Source organism: Astyanax mexicanus, chromosome 19, assembly GCF_023375975.1.
Source record: "Astyanax mexicanus isolate ESR-SI-001 chromosome 19, AstMex3_surface, whole genome shotgun sequence".
Taxonomy (NCBI): domain Eukaryota; kingdom Metazoa; phylum Chordata; class Actinopteri; order Characiformes; family Acestrorhamphidae; genus Astyanax; species Astyanax mexicanus.
The window spans coordinates 31407422-31425867 of NC_064426.1; the positions used below are offsets into that span (position 1 = coordinate 31407422).

General features: G+C 41.8%; 1 protein-coding gene across 2 annotated transcripts in view; it reads right to left on the reverse strand.

Annotated features, from left to right (window-relative positions):
* Positions 1-916: 916 nt before the first annotated feature.
* The window catches only part of LOC103025970 (retinoic acid-induced protein 1), an 84538-nt gene continuing 67008 nt past the window's right edge, over positions 917-18446 (reverse strand). The window contains exons 2-6 of one of the 2 annotated variants that reach the window (XM_049467987.1): positions 11861-17740; positions 10329-10422; positions 9459-9508; positions 4764-4823; positions 917-3152 (exon numbers count right to left, since the gene is read on the reverse strand). In XM_049467987.1, the coding sequence (XP_049323944.1) occupies positions 4794-4823; positions 9459-9508; positions 10329-10422; positions 11861-17722 (6036 nt within the window). In that variant the 5' untranslated portion in view covers positions 17723-17740 and the 3' untranslated portion in view covers positions 917-3152; positions 4764-4793. The remainder of the gene's footprint in view (positions 3153-4763; positions 4824-9458; positions 9509-10328; positions 10423-11860; positions 17741-18446) is intronic. The other variant, XM_022673318.2, reaches the window with a different exon arrangement.

Here is an 18446-nt window from a genome sequence, read left to right on the forward strand (position 1 = left end):
GTAATTCATGATTTTTAGTTTTTTTATATTATACATTTTTTGCATTTATTATAGCATTTTGCTACGTAACTCAGTGTTGTTTACTCCTTAGTTCAGAAGGTAGATTAATTTTAATTTATGCTGATATGCAGTATGGATTAAACTCTTCACAGACATGCTGGCATGTTTCCATTCCAAGCTACACTAGCATTTATTTCCTCCGATTATTTTTGTCCATCTCCCAAAAACACTAGCATTTATACAGTTTGAATCACTGGATGTTGTATGTATGTAAACGGACATCATTCATATAAACATAATTTCATTTTGCCAGTCTATCAATGATTAATTTATTAGCATTAATCCTCCTGAGACCCAGACTTTTGCTTGGTGTGCACTTTTAATTTCTCTTAAATATTTGCGATTAGTAGAACCTAACAAGTATAAAAACTAACTTTTATTTTTGTACAGGAAGCCTTTTTTGTTTTTGCAAAAAACAATGTCCTCATATCGATACAGTAGTTTATTTTTTCATTTATGGTCAAATGATTTTTGGCATTCCAAAACAGTCCAAAAACCAAAATGTACCTTTCTACTTCATGTAATTAAACTAGTTTCTAACATTAAATTGGATAAGATTTTTTTTTTATCTTGCCCATGTTTCTTTTAGGCCTGGCAATAAAAACCTTTGACCTGGAGTTCTGCCCTCTTGTATTTAACCAATAAAGTGTAATGCTGTCATTGGACACTAGATAATAGATAGGCAGTGTCTCCATAAGAGGTCAAATGGTCAAGGTTTAAAAGTAAAGTATGATGTTGCAGAGAAGCAGAAATGTAATATCCCTATATGAGGATGCCGGGTCTCAAGAGATTAGATACGCATTATTAAAAGCTTAAATTCACACAAAATCTAGAGAATGTGAGATTATCTAAGATTTAATCTTAGATTAAATTCCGTTGTGATTAATTCAACTCATTTTTTAACTCTAAACTAAAGATTTACTGGTGAAAACCAACCTACTGGTAAAACCCACTGACCTTTCCTCCAGTTAGCAACTTCGCCCTTTATTGAATGACTGTTTCATGCCGTAGAGAACATTTCACCGCAGCTATTACGCTACAGGCCAGCTCACGCCAGAGTAAATAACGCTTATTGTTTATGTTTATTGTACGAGCTCCAGTACAAGCACGGGGAAATAAAAGGAAGAGCGCTGTGCTGCGTCTCTGTTTGCTTTTAAATATAATTTGGGCTCTTTTGTCCTGTAGACATCCTCTGAGGATAATAGCTCTGGATTGCTTTGTTTCACTCCCAACAACAGCACACGAAGAGAACACAAAGGGAGATTTTGATCTCAACGGCAAAAGACAGCTGTGGACGTTCACATATCCAGTATATTTGATGGCAGCAGTACAAATAAAATATAAAAAAAAAAAGAATAGAAATAAAAGGAAACATTTCCAAACAGCTCGTAAAACATGGCAACAGCTCTTACGGTTCATGTGGAGAAATACAATTCTGGGAAAAAAAAGTCCATTCGAATTGGTTTGTTTTTAATAATGTTTTATATGCAATAACATAATCGTCTTGTTTTCTTCTTTTTTATAGAAAATAAACATCTCTAAGAAATACTATACACAATTATAATAGTACATCACATCTTACAGTTAAACAGCAGCAAATACTTATATACACAATTACTCGGAATTAAGAATCATAAGAATAATTTAACAGGATGGTTCCGTCACCTTTATATACTGTAGTACTTACTGTAGTGAACTGAGTGGCGTAGTGTAGTGATGCTTGATGTGTTACACTGTGTAATGAGTGTGTACGTAATTACGTGGTGTCTACCATATTGGTCGTGTCACATACAGCACACAAAGTTGCAGACATGGAAAAACACACTGTTCTTAGTGAAGTAACTGTCCTCCTTCCGGTTTCAGGTCTTCGGGTCTTTGCGATTCAAATTCTTTGTTCAAAGTGAGTCACGAGCTGTGAAATACAGGCCACACTCCAGTTTACCACGAAGGCCATCTCTTGTTTCGCTATCTCTTTTTTTCTCTTGTTAATCTCTAGCGGATCACAGCAGATCTGTACACATACATACATACTGCTGCAGTGAATGAATGGAGGGATGGATGGATGGACATAAATGGGCGTTGAAGAGAAGACCTCTGGAGGAGGAACACTGCGCTCGCTGGACAGATGTGGCCTAAGTGCTGCCATGTGTTGAGAAACGCACATCAAAATACATCTTGGAAGAGCATTATATTAAAATAATATGTTTATATTTCTTCATTTTTTTTTCCAGATATGAGAATATTTAGACCTGTATAGCACGCCATGTACAATTTTCTTTTTCTCTCTTTTTTTTGTGTTTTTTTTTTTTTTACTTTTTCTTTTTTTCTTAATAACACTTAAGCATACATTGAAATACATCCAGTGGGTTGCTTGATGCATGACATCTTTGAATCCAAATGCGCTTGGAAAACAGGCAGGCGTACGCGTCTGTGTGCCAAACAGCGGCGGGGCTTTGGGCCCTCGGAGAGGGCGGCCGGCCAAATCCGCCTCCAGGTGTCCCCGGCTGATAGCATCCGTTCCAGAAAAGAAAGATTTAAGGGGAAACAGAAAGAAAGAAATCAAAGGAAAGAATGGCACATTCAAGGTTTTTTTTTCTTTGTTTGTAATTTTTTTTCTCGTTTTTTCAGAAGAAGCTTTCCATTTCTGCTCCTCTATTTTTCCCTTTCGGAGTCTCAGAAAGAGAAAGAGGAGCTGTCCAGGCTGTGGTGCTGAAGGAAGGGTAGAGATGGAAGGGGTTGGGGGGAGGGGCAGTGGTTGCCTCAGGGCTCAGGGCTTAGGGCTTGGGGCTTTTAAAAGAGGGTTTGGGTGCAGAGATGGGTGCCAGGCGCCTACAGTAAGAGCGTAGATGGTCCATTCCAATCCAATCCGATCTGATCTGATCATATCTGATCTGATCCTATCTCAGATCTCTCTGTATTGCTACAGTACCATTGTGCTTCAGCCGAAGCCCCAGTTTCAGTTCCAGTGAGCCCAGTGAGTTAGCCTGTGGTGATGTCCAGTGCCATAAGAGCTGATTGATGCTTGTCCTTTGCAGCACTGCACAGGTGACATTCCGCAGCTTCGGTGATTTACAGCTTTTACATTACGCCGCCTGGAAAACAGAAGCAGATGGACAGAAGGAGGGAGTGAGTGAATGCTGGCAGGCAAAGGACACAAGCAAAAATGGCACTTTATTAGAAACACCCTAATTGATACATCTAGTATAGTCTAGACGTCATTACCTTAAATAAGTAGAAATGTTGGTTATCTACAGCTCTGAAAACAAATAAGAAACCACTTAAAAATTATGAGTTGTATTGCTATAAACAAATTGAAAAGCTCTGGAATATAATCAAGAGGAAGATGGATGATCACAAGCCATCAAACCAAACTGAACTGCTTGAATTTTTGCACCAGGAGTGAAGGCATAAAGTTATCCAAAAGCAGTGTGTAAGACTGGTGGAGGAGAACATGCCAAGATCAATTAAATCTGTGATTAGTGTGGTCAGTTTGGGTGGACTTTGGCATATTTGGAGTCTTGGTAGGTTTGTAAAAACAGTTGTAGAATATTTTTTCGTTCATTTTTGCATGATTGATTGGACAGTGCTCTTTGGGAACAAACCACAGAAGCCTTCACAGAACAGGTGAATTTATACTTAGATCAAATCACACACAGCTGGACTCAGAGATCTGGATTTTAGAGTAAACTGGTGCACCTCACACTTTTCAGCTTTTTAATTCAGATTTTGAAAACTATGTCACTTAAAATCTTAATACAAATACAATTTCAAATATCAAATACATTTAAGCTTGTGGTTTTAAGGTGACAAAATGTGAAAAGATTTTCGGATTAAAATAAATACTCCAATCATAGACATGTAGAAATAAAAGGTGACACAAATTTAGAAAAAAATAGAGATATTCTCCAGCCCTACTGAAGTTATGTAACAAAGTAAACTATGTCGTTACTGTTCGTGCATTCTTTTGCGGAATAGCTGAATATGCATTTTCTGCAGCTCACAGTGCTGGTTGCACAACTCACATCTCCATATGCTGTATATAAATCAAAGCTCTATTATGTGCAGCTGTACTGTCTCCATAAAAGAGGTAAGAGAACGACTGTGTGTGTGTGTGTGTGAGTGTGTGTGTGTGTGTGTGTGTGTGTGTGTGTGTCTCTGCATCAGCAGGCTGGTGTGGGCTCTCTAATTGCCCATGCTGAGGCAGTAGCCTCACAGTGCTGGTGTGAAGGCTGTAGCAAGCAGTTCGATGCAGCTGCCTCTCTCCAGCTTCCTCCAGCACCCAGCAGGTCTACCCCTAATTGTGTTGGCGTGGAGCTTTTTTCCTTCCTCTTCTTCTTTCTGCACTGTTTCTTTTTTTTTCGGCCTTGCCTTTGCTTCCCCTCTCTCTCTCTCACACCACTGATCCCCCCCCTGGTTAACCACCAGAATCTCTCAGCCCCCCTGTATCTCACTGCAGTCTGAGAACAGCCCTTGCTTCTCTTAACATCTCTAAAAGTGTTCCCTAGAGTTAAAAATAAAAAAGTTCTATCACTTTTATCACTCAAACCCTGCGATGGACTGGCCCACTGTCAAGAGGGTATTCCTGCCTTGTGCCAATAGATTTTTTGGTGCCTAGACCCTGACCAAGGAGAAGAGACTCATAATAGATAATATACACTGAAGGACTGTAGTTTTTTCTTTTCTTTGCATTATTTATCATTCACCTTTCACCCTGTTCATCAATGGTCAGGACCCTACAGGACCACAACAGGGCATCTCCAGCTCTGGAAAAAATAAGAGACCACTTAAAATTATGATTTTCTTTGATTTTACCAAATTAAAAACCTATGGAATGTAATCAAGAGGAAGATGGATGATCACAAGCCATCAAGCCAAACTGAACTGCTTGAATTTCTGCACCAGGAGTAAAGGCATAAAGTTATCCAAAAGCAGTGTGTAAGACTGGTGGAGGAGAACATGCCAAGATGCATGAAAACTGATCAAAAGCCAGGGTAATTCCACCAAATACTGATTTCTGAACTTTTAAAACTTTATAAATATAAAATTGTTTCTGTTGCATTATTTGAGGTCTGAAAGCTCTGCATCATTTTTATTTGAATCATTTCTCAATTTTTGCAAATAAATGCTCTAAATGACAATATTTTTATTTGGATTTTTTGTGTGTATTCCTTCTACTTAGAACAAAGTTACAAATAAGGGGAAGGAGTAAAATCATCTGGATAAGAATCGAGACAACCCTTTATGCACCCGATACAGAAACAGCTAGGTTTTAGCAGTGGACTGCTAAAGTTCAGCAACCTATCTGCTGATTAACTAGTTAATTTTAGAAAGTGGGCAGATGGTGCAGCAATGAATTATTATTGCCCATTCATTAATTTCCCTGTGATGGGAAGCTTAAATTTTATCCGCTTTTATTTTATTTTTTTGTTCAACCTTAAATGCTGCAGCCTCTGACGTCTGTTGCAACATTTAAGGTGGAACCGGAAAGTTAGCTAACTAGCTATCTACTCTATCTAGCTACTGAGACAAACTATTAGCAACTTTTTTATGCATGTTATGAAAAAAGTGTTCATAAAAATAATGTAACTATCACTTTCATCTGTTGCACTGTTTAAGGTGGAACGGGAAAGTTAGCTAGCTATGCTTTAGCCTGCTTCAGAAACCAAAGATGGAGCAGGGGGGCGAGGAAGAAGGAGAGCAGGAGAGTTAGCTAGCTATGCTAAAAGACAAACTCTGGGTTTATCTAATAATAATCAGGGGTTAAACTTTTCCGTTGACCACTGTGAATTAGAAACGATAAAAAAAAAAATTTTAAAAAGGAAAAAAATAAAATCTCGAGAGTGATATTTTGTTTAGTTTGTCAGAAGCAAATTGACCCATGCAACATGTTATAACTCGCAAGTTAAACTTTTCAACTGGTGTTTTAACCCTCTTCTTAACTTCTTAATGTGTAGCTCAATATATATTGCCTTTATACCTGGTAACCTTTATCTCTCTTCTGAACAGCATAACAATCCGATACTTCTTTCTGTCTGCAACTCTCAATATGTTCGATGATGAGTATAAACACAGTAAAAATATATACTGTATTATATAACCATTGCCTTTATTGAAGTACTCCCAGTTTTAAGAGCATGTGCAGGTGGGAGGAGTGCTGAAGACCTAGTTGCATTACTCTCTCCTCGCCTATTCTTTCCCCCCCTTTGGCCCAGCCTAAAGCGAGCACTGGCTGGAGCAATGCAGGGCTGCACTCATGCTCCCCTGCCACGTGAGCCTAGATCCCCCCCCCACCCCCAGAAAAAAAAACAGCTTCCTGTGCTTGTGCAGGCGTGGAGAAAATGAAGAAGAACAAGATGAGGATATTTCCTGGGAGACCTGCATGGGGGTGGAACCCCCTACTGCTTGCTTTCATTAAAAACAGCAAATTGGCATCGCTGAGACCTAAAGCCTTTAGATCCCAGAGTCGATGTATGTTCAGCTTGTACTGAACTCTCTCTCTTTCTCTCGATCTTCCCCCACTGTCTTTTGACGTAGGAGGGGAAAAAGCAATGGCAGGGCATTTTGATCTGTTGCCAGGTTTCCTCTCACTGCCTGTCAGCTACTGCTGTACCCCTGTACTCTCTCTCTCTCTTTCTCTCTCTTTCTCTGTCTCTCACCCTCCCCTACACACTCTTCATTGTAGTACAAACCACTGACCTCTAGGTGGTGTGTGTGTGTATCCCTTGTGTGTCTTGTAGTCAAATCACCTTCTCAAGTTTCCAGGTCAAATTTGAGTCCATGTCTGAGTCATGAAGTATTTAGTTTAGAGTCTGATTCTAAAGTCTAAAGCCAAGTCTGAGAGGTTGATATTTCTTCCTTCATTTTAAAATGCAAAGTCTGGTCAGAATAATATGACCATGACTTTCTATACAAGTTTCTACACTCTCTGTCAAGAGCAATTCGGCTACATTGCAGATTTAGTAGTATTTGTAGGTCTATTACTTTTCTCTGCATGCTTTATTATCCACTATTCACCCTGTTCCTCAATGTGCATGACCCCACATGTCCACCGCAGGGCAGCTACAGTACAATATGGGTGGTGGATCTGATGTAGATGTGGTGTGTTAGTATATGTGTTGTTGCTGAATGAATGAATCAGACACAGCAGTGCTGCTGGAGTTTTTAAACACTCCATCCACTCATTGGCCACTGTAATAGATTCTGTTGGACACTGTACCTACTGTACCAAGCCACTTATTGTAGATGTAGAGAGAGAGATACAGTAGCTTATTTGTTGCTACACGACTTGTGTTGGGTGCTGATAAGATGACAAGAAGTGGTCATAATATTCTGACTGGACTGTGTATGAGTTCAAAACAAACAGCTCTGTGAAGAGACTACTGTAGTTTCTGAATCAGTTTCACTGATTTATAGGTTTATGTTTGAGTAAAATGAACATTGTAGTTTTACTCTAATTCCTCCCAAATTCCAAATATAAATATTGTCATTTAGAGCATTAATTTGACAATAAAAAATAACAAAAAAAGATTCAGAGCAAAGAATATAAGTTCATATTAATAAAGTTTATAAGTTCAGAAACCAATATTTGGTGGAATAATCCTGGTTTTTAATCACAGTTTTTATGCATCTTGGCATGTTCTCCTCCACCAGTCTTACACACTGCTTTTGGATAACTTTATGCCACTCCTGGTGCAAAAATTCAAGCAGTTCAGTTTGATTTGTTGGCTTGTGATCATCCATCTTCCTCTAGATTATATTCCAGAGGCTTTTAATTTGGTAAAACAAACAAAAAAAAAATCATTATTTTCAAGTGGACTCTTTTGTATGTGCAGAATTTCTAAATAGATGTAAAAAATCTAACGGCCTGTTGCACTGTTAACACGGAGAGCCCTACTGACATTACATGGGAAACTTGGAAAACTGGAAGCTACACTAATGCAAAGCACTAGAACATAGTACTTCCAAGAGCGTCCAATCAAATCAAGAGTCACAACACAGCTAGCTCTAGTTTAAAAACACAGTAAAACACTCATACTACATGCAACAATTAGTGCAGAAAGTTAATCTGGTCTTCAGACCATTTTAGAGGGAAATAAGGGAGTGTGGAGTTTAAAAGGAAGCTTATTTCTCCACTGAGGGGCAAGGACACTAAAGCAGTGAGACCCCACCATGTGTTAAATACTGGTCCTTCCATGCCCTCGTTCACTTATCCTCTGTATTTGACCTCGAGGGAATCCCAGACTCCATCTTAAGGGCCATTCCATTACTTTATTAGCTGAAGTGAAGTTGGTTTTATGAGCCCTTGGAGAGACGAGGGATGGAGCGAACATAACCGTTGACTTTGGCAGCAGACTTTGTCCAGAAATTCAAATGGCAGAAAAAGCTGTTTTAAGCAAACTACTCCAAGTTTTTTTAGTATTCAAAAACAGGAACTTGAATTACTTGGGATTTATTGCCAAATATACTCAGCTGTACTTTAATTGCAGGTAAAAAGTCACTGATTTACTGTTCATTACCAAGCTAAAGAAGACAGGTTTGGGCTAAAAAAAAGTAAATAGGCCCCAGCATTGAGCTGTGGAGCAGTGGAACTGTGCTTTCTGGAATAATGGCATTTGGGATAGTTTGGGAAGTTGGGGATGAGGTTGGTGAACATTAGTAAGGAGAGTAGGACCTCATTAATGCTCTTGTTGCATGTTGAAAGCTATCAAGTCATTACAGCAATAGTTCCAAAATCTTTTAGAAAACCTTACCTTGACAGTAGTAACTGTAACTCCAATATGTTTGTTCCAAAATATTTTCTCCATATTGTTTAGCAAAGTTACTAAAGATATGAGGGTTATTACAAGGCCACTAGTGACCAAATATCCAGCCAAATGTAGTTTCATACATTAAGACTGTTCTTCTTTTCCTCCTGAGATTATGTAACGCTATACTTTACCTACACCCCACATGCTTAAATGCGCTAAACAATCTATACGTGAGCTATACGAGTGCATTCTTTTCAAAGAGAAAAGATCTCCAGCCAGCCATGCATCCTTACCTTACCCTACAAGTCTCTAACAGTAGAGCTCTAATGCTAATTCAGTCTTGTGGGGGATAATAGTAGTCAGGAAGCTGAGAGCAGAGAGCACCTAATTAGCATCCACTGTGCTAGCATGACCATGGCTGGAGAGATGGGCAGTCAATAAGAGACAGATAAGGGTGAGCTCCTTGCTAGGCTCGTCTGTTGCCCTGGGAGATGGAGCTGATGAGCGACTGTGCAGCACACCTCCATTCAGCCCCATTGTTAGGGAGGTCGGCAAATGTTCCAGCAAGGGCACTGAAGTACAAGGCATAATAGGGATGTCGCTGAGATCAAAGATGTCCTTTAATGTTCGGGAACAGGCTCTGTGGCTTACCTTGTGTTTTGGACATTTTATCGAGAATGTGTCCTCTTCGAATATGCAGCCTGAGAGGAGGAGGAGAGAGAGAGAAGGTAATGAATCAAAGACAGGAGTCAGTCATCAGGGTTGCAATCACAGGATGGAACCCATCTCCTCTTTTCATCTTCTGACTTACGTCAATAGATATGCGTAGAAGATGGCTAGTCCCTGAGGTGATAGTGGTAGGATGAGATTATGGCATTTACTTGCCATGCAGGGCGCCTAGTCACTGGTAAATGTATAGATACAGGGGTTGGAAAATGAAACTGAAACACCTGTCATTTTAGTGTGGGAGGTTTCATGGCTAAATTGGAGCAGCCTGGTGACCAATCTTCATTAATTGCACATTATTGCACCAGTAAGAGCAGAGCGTGAAGGTTCAGTTAGCAGGGTAAGAGCACAGTTTTGCTCAAAGTATTGCAATGCACACAACATTATGTGTGAAATACCAGAGTTCAAAATAGAAGAATTGTTGGTGCACGTCTTGCTGGTGCATCTGTGACCAAGACAGCAAGTCTTTGTGATGTATCAAGAGCCACGGTATCCAGGGTAATGTCAGCATACCACCAAGAAGGACAAACCACATCCAACAGGATTAACTGTGGATGCTGTAAGAGGAAGCTGTCTGAAAGGGATGTTCGGGTGCTAACATGGATTGTATTCAAAAAACATAAAACCACGGCTGCTCAAATCACGACAGAATTCAATGTGCACCTCAACTCTCCTGTTTCCACCAGAACTGTCCGTCGGGACAATAAATGATTGTGGTCTAAAACCAGGTGTTTCAGTTTCATTGTCCAACCCCTGTATATAGAGCTACAGGGCTTACGTGCAGTTTACACATACCTGACTCTTTGGCGCAGACGTAATGGTACGTGTGAGTGCAGTTCTTCCATTGGCATCTGATGGAGGCTCCCTCACTCTGGCACTTAGAACATTTCTGTCAAGACATAGGAACAATTTCTTTTTTTAATTTGTACCCAATTCTTTGCCTGAGACAGTAAACCCACCCACTCACAAGGTCTCCTCCAATCAATGTGAAGTCAGAAACCACATACTACTACTACCACTACAATGAAAAATGACTAGGGAGCAAACACACTCAGAGGATAATGCCAAATTCCCAGCTCTGCTACATCAGCCAACAGATGTACAGTATATGCCATCCAGAATTATAATGTTAGAGAAAGCGTGGCCAATTATGCTCTCGCAGGCTTTGTTTGCTGATGGTAAAGTCTCAAACTTGTTGTCCTTGGGAGAGAGGAATGTTTTAATACATTGTATAGTTGTCTAATACAAAGATGTATACCGTCCCTGTTGTATTTCTATACAACTCTGGAAAAAATAAGAAACCACTTCAGTTTCTGAATAAATTTATCTGATTTTGTTATTTATAGGTATATGTTTGAGTAAAATTACCATTGTTCTTTTATTCTATAAACTACAGACAATTTCTCCCAACATTTCTCCCAAATTCCAAATAAGAATATTGTCATTTAGAGCATTAATTTGCAGAAAATGAGAAATGGCTGAAATAACAAAAAAGTTGCAGAGCTTTCAGACCTTAAATAATGCAAAGAAAACAAGTTCATATTCATAAAGTTTTAAGTTTTAGGAGTTCAGTAATCAATATTTGGTGAAATAACCCTGGTTTTTAATCAGTTTTCATGCATCTTGGCATGTTCTCCTCCACTAGTCTTACACACTGATTTTGGATAACCTTTTGAGACTCCTGGTGCAAAAATGCAAGCAGTTCAACTTGGTTTGATGGTTTGTGGTCATCCATCTTCCTCTTGTTTATATTCCAGAGGTTTTCGATTTGCTAAAATAAAATAAACTCATCATTTTTAAGTGGTCTCTTATTTTTCCCGGAGCTGTATGTTAATTACTGCTATTGAGAACTACTTTGGCTAAATGTCCTACCACTGCTCGGTTTGGTATTACATGTGATTTATTGTGTTGTCCTGTGTCTGCTGGTATGATTCGCTGCTGAGATTTCAAGTCTTAGAGAACCCCTGTCTTGCTCTGTTCAAACTAATCAATTAGCTTCTTTCCTCAAAGATCATTGTTCAGTGGTAAAGCAAAAAATCCCCTTAAACTTTTTCTCTAGCAGATGATCATTAATAACATGAATGATATTAGTACAAGGCCCAGCTCTTTGACAATGCCTTACTTACCTACAGTTAAAGTGGGTGTGGCAGAGAAGGAAAAAAAATCTAAAGGTACATTCGACAGGCATTAGGCCTAGCCACAGACAAAATTTTCAATACAATGCCTTTAAAAGTCTGTGCAATTCAAGACTAGACTAAATCCCTGTCTGAGATACTGCCCCTTAATGTGCCCTTATAACGGGAAAAAGTAAATATACATTTACTTACAGTGACCGTGGAGTCCTGTGCAGCTTCCCTCAGTCCATAAACTTTGCCTGAGACCAGGATCACACCACTGGTCCAGACAGCACAGGCTTCATGTGCCCAGTGCTCCTTAGCCTCAGCGTCCTGTTGCAACCTCTGCAGAGCAGAGTCACTGCCCTCCTCGCCAGCAGAGGGAGCTGCTCCACCAGTTGTCCCCTGCAACAGCTGCAGTCTTCTGAACCTCATCCGCAAGCCAAGACGAGTTCTAAGTTGTGCCCTTCTTTCTCTTCTCGGCTGTCCGCAATCTCCTTCACTCGTCCCTTCTTGAAGCGGATCCTTTGCTCCGTCTTTCCTCGGAGTGTTGATCTGCTCTGTGCTGCAGCTGGTAGCCATGTCTTTGTCTGTGTTTCGGTTTTGCCTCAAGTCCTCCTGGTGCATTAAAGACAGTGTTTTTCGCGGTATGCTATCCGCAGGGTAGTACGGGCCACATAAGTCCCCGAGCTCTCTGTAATTTGCTGGCTTTCCACACAGGCAGCATACTAGACACCTGTCAGTTAGGCTTTTGTTAACTAAGGGCCCCTGGAGCATTACTGTAGAGTCTGGTTTTGCCTTGGTAAATGTGACTGGATTTTTAATTTTCATTGAGCTCTTTTTTTTTGCCTGAGCGAGCAGCTGCTCTTCCTCTGGCCTGTTTACAATTGTGCAAAGAGAAGTAAATTCTCTGGAGCTGTCAATGCGTACATACGGTTTAAAAGAGCTTTTGCCTTCACTTTCTGGTGGTGTCAAAAAATCTGACAACTTTGCCTTTACAGTAGGAATACTCTCCTTTTTGCATTTGGTCTTGAGCTTGTGGGCCTTTACAGTGACTTTGATGACGTTAGTATCTGCTTGGGTCTTTTTTTTAGGCCCAGGCTTTTTTTTGACCTTTTGACCTTCTTCCTTTACTGGGCATTGACTTAAGGCCTTCTCCTGTTTCTTCTTAAGCGATGGTTTTCTACCTCTTTTGGGTTTGATGATTAAAGGAGGAATTTCCGTGGGAGGCTGTTCACTCTCAGTCTTCTCAACAGAGTCTGCTAAGAGAGAGGAGGGTGGTGGGGTTAGTGGTTCTGGAGGTGGGGGTGTTGGTAAGGGTGAAGCTGGTTGGGGAGCGGGAGGTACATCAGTTTCAGTCTGCTCAAGCTGTTCAACAATTGGCACACTGTTCGCTAGCTCAACATCTTTCCTCCTCTTCTTTCGTTGCTTTAGATGCATTTCATGGTTATTTTTGATGGCTCTCTGTTTGGCTAGCCTTGGTGTGTTGATAATAAGACTCCCAGTCTCTAGTGCCACATCCGGTGTGTCAGTGCACTCAACAGTAGCCCACTTTCTCCTCTTCTTCTTAGGAGTCTGGATGCCTGCTGTGTCTGGGGTGTCCTCAGTGCTAACTGTGTTGTTACTTTCCACTGGTGTCACCTCTAGGGTATTTACTGTCTCTCTCTTCTCTGTTACCTGTGGTTCTGGTGCAGTCTTTAATGCTGATTCTTCTGGTAGAGTATCTGTTTGGATAGTTAGAGGCTGTTTTTTGGATGCTGGAGATGTGATTTTCTGAACCATAGCTTCATATTTTAGTCCTCTGCCTTTCCTTGGTGGTAGATATTTTGTTTTAGTAGGACACTGAGGAGGCACACATGGTGTGTCACTGATATCTTCAGGGGAAGTGTTATCTTTGGTCAGAATGCTGCACTCGGATGGTTCCGCTTGATGTACTCGTTTTCGCCTCCCCCTAGTACCTTTGACAGCAACTACTGCAGTTTTTAAAGTTGGATCAAGTGTTTTTGTTTTTTTCCCAGCTTTGACACCTTTCTTTTTCTTCACTGAAGGCTCTGAAGTCTGTAAACTAGATTTTCGTTTTACTGAAACAGACATATTAGGTTGACTCTGCAAATCTGTGCAGACATCCTCATGGTTTGATGTTTGGTTGTCACATGGCTGAGCTGCAGTCTGTTTTTCCTGTATTTGTGTCTCAGGGAGTTTCAGTGATGATGTCTCAGTACAGGCCTCTTTTTCTTTTTCCTTGTCTTCTGTTAATTTTATTAGTGTTTGTTTCCGGGATCTCAATACCATGGACTTTTGATCGTTTGCTGAAGGTTTAACAGAAGTGCTTTCTACAGAAGATTCCAGAGTGGCACCAACGGTGCTTCCAGCAGAGGTGTCCAAAGTAGTACCACCCACTGCAGACACAGTGACAGCTGTGTTGTCTTGTTGTTCAGTTGTATCACTGGTGAAATTTGTGTCTTTTATAATATGTTCTGTAACAGTCTGCACATTGTCTGGATGTTCATGTATTAATGTTTTTATCTTAGATTTGACCCCTCTGGGTCGACCAGGGCCTTTAGGAACAATTCCTTCTGTAGCCTTTGTGCCAGGCTTTGGACTACTCTTCAAAGCAGGTATTGCTGCTGGAACTTTGGCACAAGGCTTTGGACCAGGTTTTACATTTGGAACAGCCCCAGGCTTTGGGCCTAATTTTGCTACAGATTTTGAGCTAGGTTTGGGTCCAGGCTTTAAACTAGGCTTTGGGCCAGATTTTGAACTTGACTTTGAGACTGTTTTTGGAGCAGGTTTAAAAACTGGTTTTGGAGCTAGTTTTATTGAAGCCTTTGTGCCAGGTTTTGGAACGGTCTTTGGGCCAGGCTTTGGTCCTGGCTTTGGCCCTGCTTTCGGGACAGGTTTTGAAGTAGGTTTTAGAGCTGGTTTTTTTCTTTCTGGAGAGGAAACCTTTGGGGTACTCTGTGACCCGAAAGAGCGAGTACACATCCGGGATGGTAAACCATCTGGCAGAAGTTTTGGCGTTTGACTGCTAATGTCTAGCTGAGCAGCTTCCATCTGATCAGGGAAGACAGCACTATTACTTGTGGGCAAACTGGGCTTTTGAGGAGATGGTGGGACTCCATCTCCCTCTACACTTGGCTGCCTCCTGATCCCTGCATTTGAATGGATTATTCTTCTTCTGCCTCTTGCATGCTTTCTGCCCAGTAGTCTTGGATGCGAAGATGGAGCCACTGGCTCTGGCTTTGCTGATGGTGTTACTGCACAGGGGCAGCTTATACCTGGCTCTATATCCTCATCTCCTTTCTGTGGGGATGGTGGAGTATCAGCCCAAGATGGTGCAGAGTGTAATATTGACTTGCCTGGCAACTGAGGAGAATCAGGCTCCAGCACCTTCGCATCGCTGCGATCGATGTGATCCCTCGCCTGAGTCTGAGGTGTTGTTTTCTCATTGAGCGCTGAGAAGCCAGTCTTGACAGAGTGAGACTGAGGTGTAATGTCACAAATGGCTGACCTCCTTTCACTGCTTCTGAGGACCTTGTCTTGGGCATTGGTCTCTGTAGTTTCGGTGTTGTCTAGTGGTCCATCTGCTGCCTCCCCTGGCATATTACAGTCTTCTGCAGAGGACTCCTCTGGTTTTGCTGTATTATTAACCACCTCTTCAGTGGGTGTCAGATTCCCCTTCTCCTCTCTCAACTCAGTATCTAGATGAGATGAGACAGGCTGCTCCTGCTCAAAGGAGTCATTCAGGCTCTCAGTGACTGACACCCCCTCTTCTGAAGACTCTTCTGAAGCCTGAGACGTAAGTTGGGGTGTGTCTGAGTTTTCCTCTTTCTCAGGTAAGTATTGATCTGACTCTTGGTCATCTCTTGAAAAAGCTGGTGATGTTACAGTGTCTTCAACATTAGGCTGTGGTTCTGATTTAAACATTTCAGTTTTCATTTCTGAATCCTGATTTCCTGTGCAGCTGGTGTCTGAATGGCCTTGGCCCTTTTCACCAAAATCTCCTTCCTCTACTTCGTATTTGCTCTTCAGTTCCTGATAAACATTGTCATCTGTTTCATAAGAGTAGCCTTCCTCTGACACGGCTTTATTTAACTTATGAAAAAGGGAGGGGCATTTCTCCTCCTTCAACCACTCCTGTTGCTTCTCAGTCGACTCCATGACTTCTCCTTTGCATTCATGCTCTATGGACAGCTTTCTCTTTTCAATTTCCTTTTCTTCTGCCATCCTCTCAGTCCAGGCAGATTCCTCAAAGTTCTCCTTTAGAGTACTCTCAGCTTGCTTTACATCTAGTGGAGAATTGCTCTCTTGCTTCATAGGGCTTGGGGCTGTTACACTAATGGGAGACCTCTCATCTCTTATGCTCCTAAGAGAATTATTCTGTTCTTCTCCAAACGGCACTCTCTGCACTCTAGGGTCACAGCTAAGATTATCCTCGGAGGTTGCACTCTGCAGACTCCGAACTGAGTCACCTGATCTGACGGACATGTCATCTGCTGAGTTCAGCGAGCAGGTAGATACTGTGTCTAGGCTCAACTGGGAATGTGCTGAGGCCTGTGCTGGCCCTTTGCTCTGGCCAAAGTAGTAGTAGCTCCTTTCCATCTGGTCTTCAGTGCTGCTGGAGTAGCCTCCTTCTTGTATCTCACCTGGCATGGATCTGTTGCCAAAAGCATCAGTGTGGGGAGGACCACCATGTTGGTTTTCAGGACATGAAGACTCCTCCATTGGTCTTAATTGTCCTCTATATTCATCTCCTTTTTTTGGTGGGTTTCGTTTGCTACCTTTTTTGTTGGCCATTAGAGCCTCTGACAGCAATAACTGCTGGACATTATTCGAGATGTTTTCTACCTGAGATGTCAGAGCATTGAGGCTCCACAAGCTCGGGTTGGACAAAAGCTTCTCAGAGAAACGTTCTTTCATAGAGCTCGAGTAGCTCTGAGATTGGTGGTTCACACTGGGAGATGGGTGGGTGTGCGGAGGCATTAGCATGCTGTGGTCTTGCAAATTTGAAGAAGAGGCAGAAGCTGTGGGATTTATTTGCTGGCCATATTGGAACGAATCAGGATTCGGCATTAAGGGGGAAGGAGTGGAACTATACGAAGGAGACCTGCCCACAGATCGTGCAGGTGAATGGCTGGAGCTTGGACTGCAATTCTGGTAGTACTGCTCGGGTGACCTTACGGAAATGTCTGTGATGCAGTAATTCTGTTGAGGCTGATTGTAATGTTGGAACTTCTGAAGGTTCTCTGGTGTACCTGACATTCCTTGAAGGGAAGTCTGTTGTTCAAATCCTGTTCTTGAAGGGGGCTGCTGGTAGCCATAGCTGTTCTGTGGTCTGTATCCACTCTGCTTTAGACTGCTATGGTTGGCCAGCTGCCTTGAGTACTGGGCATTAGGAGGCATTCCGTAGCCACTTTTGTAGCCATGAGGAATTGGATTGCATTTCTCCATGTAGGACGATGAGGTGGAGGAGGGTGCTTGGGAGTGCTGGGGAAAGTGAAGGTGGCTTTGTGGGTACATCAAAGGAGATGGAGGGGTAGGATTGGGAGGGTGGCCTTGTTGATGGGAGCTTGTATAGACTGGGGCAGAGGATTGGGAGGGGAGATGGCACTGACTTTGAGAAATGCTTAGCATGTTTTGCTCGAGGTACTGCGATGACCCGCTGGCCCCAGGCTCGAGACGGCCCACTATGTCCTGCTCATACTGTGACATTTGCGCCGACTCATCCCACTTCTGCAAGTGTCCCTCGCTCACGTACTGAGCCGAGTATCCAGAACTCATATGGCTGCTGTAGCCAGATTGCAGGTGCTGGCTCGGTGCCTTGCCTCCTCTGTAGGGTTTCTTGGTCTGGGCTGAGCTGCTGCTATAGGTGGGGTAAGTCTGCTGGCCGTAACAGTCTTTAGATCCTTCGCCCGCTGTTTGCATCCCTGCAACAGCCAGAGAGTGCGCCTCGTAGCCCTGTCTGGTCTGGCCGTGATGATGTCTGTAACTCTCAAGGCGTGATAATTCATGGGGTTCCTGCTGGTAGCAGTGCTGGTTGCCATGGAAACCACTCCGCTCTCTGAAGGACTGCATGGCTCCAGCTAGGGGGCTCTTTTGGAAAGACAGGAAGAGAGAAAAAGAGGGAGGGGAGGGGGAGAAAGTGCTTAGTGGCTTAGTTTATCATTTCTATCAGAGATCAGTGTTATTTATTGCAATTCATTTGAATTCAGTTATGGTTTGTTATAATAGACTAATCAAAACATTACTCTACATTTAAGTAAAACAAAATTTGATGTTCGTACAGCAGCTGTGCTCAGTTGTTTTATGATTTCATTTTATAGGAAATTCAGCACCTCATGATTTAACCCCCAATGCAGTCCTCATATTGAATTGTAACATATTGAATCATAATCCTTGTATCTTGATAGATATCATATCGCCAGGTTATTGCCAATAAACAGCCCAAATCATAGAAGCTTTTTTTCACTGTTTTCCACACAATGTCCCTAAAATGTCCCTAAAACCAAGGCTGGTCTGTAGTTTTTATCATGGGAGTAGTCTATACTACCAACTGCAACCACTGAACCGTCATATTATTCAGCTCACAATAGTCTTAATGTATAACGTAATGTGTCAATGATTTCCCAGGTGTATTAGAGCTAGAAAGAAGCTAGGTTTGACCCTTAAAATGACCCTGCACTAATTAAACAAGCATCTACCAAGTACATCAAGCAGTGTACAGTTGTGCCATTATTGCTGTTACCACCAAGACACGGTAGACGATCTGCACTGTGGCCACTGTCTTTGTCTGTTTAAT